General features: G+C 37.1%; 1 protein-coding gene across 1 annotated transcript; it reads right to left on the bottom strand.

Moving 5' to 3' along the window:
* Window positions 1-1,822, bottom strand: LOC7494476 (uncharacterized acetyltransferase At3g50280). Its single transcript, XM_002311169.4, has one exon. The coding sequence runs from the start codon at window positions 1,699-1,701 to the stop codon at window positions 235-237; it is 1,467 nt and encodes a 488-aa protein (XP_002311205.2). The 5' UTR covers window positions 1,702-1,822; the 3' UTR covers window positions 1-234.
* Between the last annotated feature and the right edge of the window lie 3,156 nt (window positions 1,823-4,978).

The following is a 4,978-nucleotide window of genomic DNA, read 5'->3' as shown; positions in this document are numbered from 1 at the left end:
TTTAAAATAAAAATCATTATTTTTAAACATTTCAAAATAAAACTTACCTTACAAAAAACATTCAAATATCATACACGCTCTTAACCAGAAAAAAAACTTTCACAAAGTTACAAAAGAGAGACATCCTTCCTCGTCCCAGTCCCACGAGGCAGGAGCCTCTCAAAGCACATGTCCTCACCGACATTACAATGGCCCACACAAGACAATCAGATAATCACCACCGATGAAGAATAACTAGCGAGATACAAACTGCATGAACTCGTGATCAGACTCAATCCCAGCCATTGCTTCAGGAGCCAACACAACCTCAAGATCCACAGTACCATTACCTTCCCTGCCAGGAAAAGCAGAGATCTTACCATCAAACTTGTTGGCCTTACCACTCCTAACTGCCAAGGGTCGACCCCACCCAAAATCATTATCGTACATTGGGAATCTTGGTGAACTACCCATTGTCATTGACGCCCCATCCAAGTTCCCTAACGGGAAACACCTTGGATTACTTTCCCAATCCTCGACAAAACGACGTACCATTTCGTCGTTATGGGCAGCAACACTTTTATTCAGCTGCTCCGCACACCAGCGTAGATCCCTAGACAGCACGTCCCCAGCTGACGCGTATGTGGGGACGCTTTGAATTGCGTTCCCAAAATATAGCGGATCGAGTTTCGGGTTCAAACGGTGACGGCAATTAACCGCCATCCTAAACGTGGTCCTTTTTGACGGGTTCAACTTCCTTGCACGTGTCACCGCACGCCACAGAAGAGCACACAATGATTGAAACGACGAAATCTCCACCATTGAAAGGTTTGACTCCATTTCTTGCGGTTTCGAAACCGCGTTCTTGAACCAGCTTTCAAGGATTCCAGTCATCTTGCCCTTGTTGTGAATCTGAAGCAGTGTATCATTGCTTTGTTTTCCCATTAATTCAACAGCGTCAACATTAGTATTATCTGATTTTTGAGTCCATTTCTTGTTGTTGACTTTGGATTTCAGCTTCAAAATGGCTTCTCTGCTAAAACTGAAAATTCTTTCACACAGTGGCTCGTTTTCATTAAAAGTGACTTGAGGGCCACCTTGAGGAACTTTAAGTACAGCTTCAGAAATCAAGATTGAGTTTCTCGAGAAATCAGGCTGTCTTGATATTTTCTTGATTCCTCTCGAAACTTCAGAAAAGGTATTAAAGAAGGTCCAAAACGAAGTACCATCAGTAACAGAATGGTTCATTGAACAACCAATAAAAACCCCATCAGCTAATTCTGTGACCTGAACGGCCACGATTGGTTTATAATGGCCCTGGTAGCTAACAGTGCTCTCAAAAGCAAACAAGCCTCTGACGCAATCAGGTACGTGAAGTGGACTGAGAATATCTTGGATGGAAATACTGGTTGCAGTGGCATGGATGAAATCTACGCCTGCGTCGTTGCAGGTTATGTAGATGTAGCCATTGGAGTCAGTGTTGAAGCGACCTGCAAGTGGAGGGAAGTGAGAGAGAGTTTGAGAAAGAGATTGCTTGAGGTGGGAGATTAAGGAATCGATGGAGAGCGTTGGAGGGCGAGTGAAAAGGCCACCCTTCTGGATGTAGTGGCAAGAAAGCATAGGGAGGTCAGAGACTGAGAGCTTGAGATCTTCTAGAGTGGATTTTTGGTCTGGGAAGACGTTGCATTGTGAGACAATTGTTACAGAAGTAGCAGAAGGCATTTTTGTGAAGTTTTGGATTGTTTGGTGTTTTGGAGGAGAGCTACTTGCTAGCTATTGCTGTTTGTATGATCTCCTCTACTTGTGTTTGTTTGCCAGGGAGGAGTGGGGACTGGAGAAGGAAGTGGGCGATGTATATATAGGAAAGTCTTGGGGTGTTCGGTTCATGAACCTGCCTGGCTTAGGTGGCCTCGCCATTGTAGAGTATAATGGATATTAATCAAGGGTTTTTACCTGAATTATTTATTTAAACGAGGGCCGAAGTTTTTTTTAAAAAAAATATGGGCAAATAATAATTAACGAGTTGCAGCTCAATTCATTGGCGACTTGTCATAGCTAATCTAGGGGTGTCATTTGATACTCCTGAATTAGGAAAAAATAGATAATAGCTTGATTTTGATTTTATTATAAGATTCTAGGAATGATTTAATTACTAATTTGAATATCGTGAAAATAATGAGAAACTTGAATTGAAAGGGTCATTTGCATAATTTTGTTTCAAAAGATATATAATCACAGCATTTATATATTCTTTGTATATTTTAATTATCTTTCCTCATAAACTATTTAACTTCTAGTTATTGACTCAATATATTTCCTAAAACATTTTGTCTCCGCGAAGAAAAACTATCAAATGTTTCCAAATCATTAGCAAGAATATGATGATTTTTCTCTTCATCAAATACAAAAAACACACAAAATCATCAATTCTATTCTTTTGCCTCAAACGAATTTAATTAATTACCAAAGTAATTATTATTTATGTATCTTATTTTGCTTATCTTAATTGTATTTTAAATGTAATTTTTTAAGGATATGAGCACTTTAATTGACCCTTCAAAAAAATCTTACCTATACTATTGGCTCAATTGCACGTTTTAATATCCATCTGATTACAAGAGGCTTTTTTATTGCAATCGATCTGCTTTATAACCAAAAAATATTTTCAAAATTTTAATATTAAAAAACTCTTTTAAAACATGATAATTATTTGGGATCTCAAATTCAAGACTCTCAAATGAAACAAAGAAAAATACACACACGCGCACACAAGTAGTGTGGTGTTCAAAACTAATAGAGATATCATAATTAATCCACCGATATTTATTATTACAAATATTTCACTTCAGTGATTTATCTGATATCATCACTAATCATCTTAGTTTTTCAATAGCTAGCTTGCCAAAGTAATTTTATGTCTACAACTGAACATCATTCCATACATATTAATTTTAAGCATCGGTTTTCTGCTAAATGATTAATATATATATATATATATATATATATATATATATATATATATATATATATATATATATGTACATCAATCAAGACTAAATTCCTTTTATGAATAATCTTAAAAATATCATCCAAGTATATGTGCGTGTGTGTATTGAGATGAGTTTAATAAACAAAAAAACTAGATGTTGAATACAAAATTTGAATTAAAAAATTGATCTTCTTTCTAAAGAGCTGGGATTGGGTTATGGTGCTTTTTGGAGTCAATCTGATGTTTAGATTGTGCTGTTACGATTCAGAATCGATCCTGTGAGATTTTCCTTCATATCTCAGCAGTATATCAACTCGAGTCTACCTTGATTCACACAATGCCCTCACATACGAGATATGCATGCCCACATGCATCTAAATGGTAATTAACACAAGATAAATCACACGTACGGATTTGGTGTCTGCTGTGCAAACTCTTTAAAGCGAGTTCTGCGTTACATGTCAAGACAAAAATGATGGAAACGAATTGTTTCCTGCGTGGCATGCATGAAAATGTTTGTAATCCGACGCGGCAGGCATGCAAGACCAGGTTAAGGATAATTAGTGATTGATCAGCTACTTTTGCCTCTCTAATCAGTACTGGGCAGCAAGAACCTTGATTGTTTGACACAAGTGTGCCTGTTACATTTTCTAATTCCCAACACTTTCATGAATAATCGGTGAGACTTATTTCAGATAATTCAAGGAATATATATATATATATATATATATATATATAACAACTAGGCATTTTTATTTTCGTTGCCCTTTATAATAACTCTAGAATAGATAGCCCAAATCGATTCATTACAATTAATTAATCCTGGAACACTGCTCCGTCAGTTTGCAAGTACTGTAAATAAAGATTTCATAAGAGATTGAAGGACAAAATAACGTTTAGCATTTGCGCTCTGTATGTTGGCTGTCATTCTTCTGATCCCGAGAAAGGTCGGCCTATAATCCTTTAACTGTTTAGCGAATCCTGAACTGTCTTGCTAGCAATCAATTTTAATTACGGCTACTAGTTATATTTTTATAGCATCTTATTAATATTAGCTAATCGAGATTATATGATTTGAAGGTCGGTTTACAAGAGAATCTGCTTAAACCGCCATTTTCTGATTTGTCGGCGTGAGGCAGTATTTAATTACCAAACCTCATAGTTTATCAAAGGAACAGAATACTAAATGCATAATTTAGATAACATTGGTGTTTAAGCACCTAGGTACGTGGCTTGGTTAATTATTTGACTTGATTGGTCCGTTGTTTCTCAGTTCATCAATGTGTCTAAGTACTAGGACCCAGAGGAAGTCATTGTTGCAAGGTACCTTGACATCTGCCACGTGTATGACAGTTCAAGCACAACTATATACAAAGGTTCTTGTTGGTGCTTAAACATTAAAATATATTATTACTTCTTGATTGGAGACGTAAAGGATGGTGTCTAAGTACTAGGACCCAAGGCAAGAAGTGTGAGAGTAGCAGTGAACCTTGACAGGATGACAGTTCAAGAACAGCCATGGAAGGCCTCCAAAGGAAGTCAAGTCAACACACTAACACCATTCTTTTGATCTTAAGCACCTTTAATGCATGGGCTTTTGAGCTTCGATCAAGTTAAATTTGTTGATTCAATGCATCGTGTGAGCAAGAGGAGAGCTTCCAGCTTCGGTAACTATCACTGGGCATCTCGATCATTGAAAAGAAAACTTAATTTCAGATAAATTGATCTTCCCCGGCTCCGAATGATCAGTGTGTGTTCCAAGTTCATGCACTTCAATTTGAACGAAAATATGTGTGAATGCAAGAACCGTTGATGGAATAGCAGGTAACGTGAAACGAATTCAGTACTGTACTACTTGTTTCGTTTCAAACTCAATTTCAGATTAAATATTTTGAATGAACTCCGGCCTTACGTAGGAGTTAAATTTCCGTTCTCCGTTTGAAAGGACACTGCGATCCACTGGAATAGCTGCCCGCGAAATGTCGAAACATATATCATACATCAGCGACG

This window comes from Populus trichocarpa, chromosome 8, assembly GCF_000002775.5.
Source record: "Populus trichocarpa isolate Nisqually-1 chromosome 8, P.trichocarpa_v4.1, whole genome shotgun sequence".
Classification (NCBI taxonomy): domain Eukaryota; kingdom Viridiplantae; phylum Streptophyta; class Magnoliopsida; order Malpighiales; family Salicaceae; genus Populus; species Populus trichocarpa.
The sequence above is the reverse complement of the archived record's forward strand: the minus strand, read 5'-3'. Positions and strand labels throughout refer to the sequence as shown.

Coding starts and splice junctions, on each gene's coding strand:
- LOC7494476 (XM_002311169.4), bottom strand. CDS start 1,701: ATGCCTTCTGCTACTTCTGTAACAATTGTCTCACAATGCAACGTCTTC.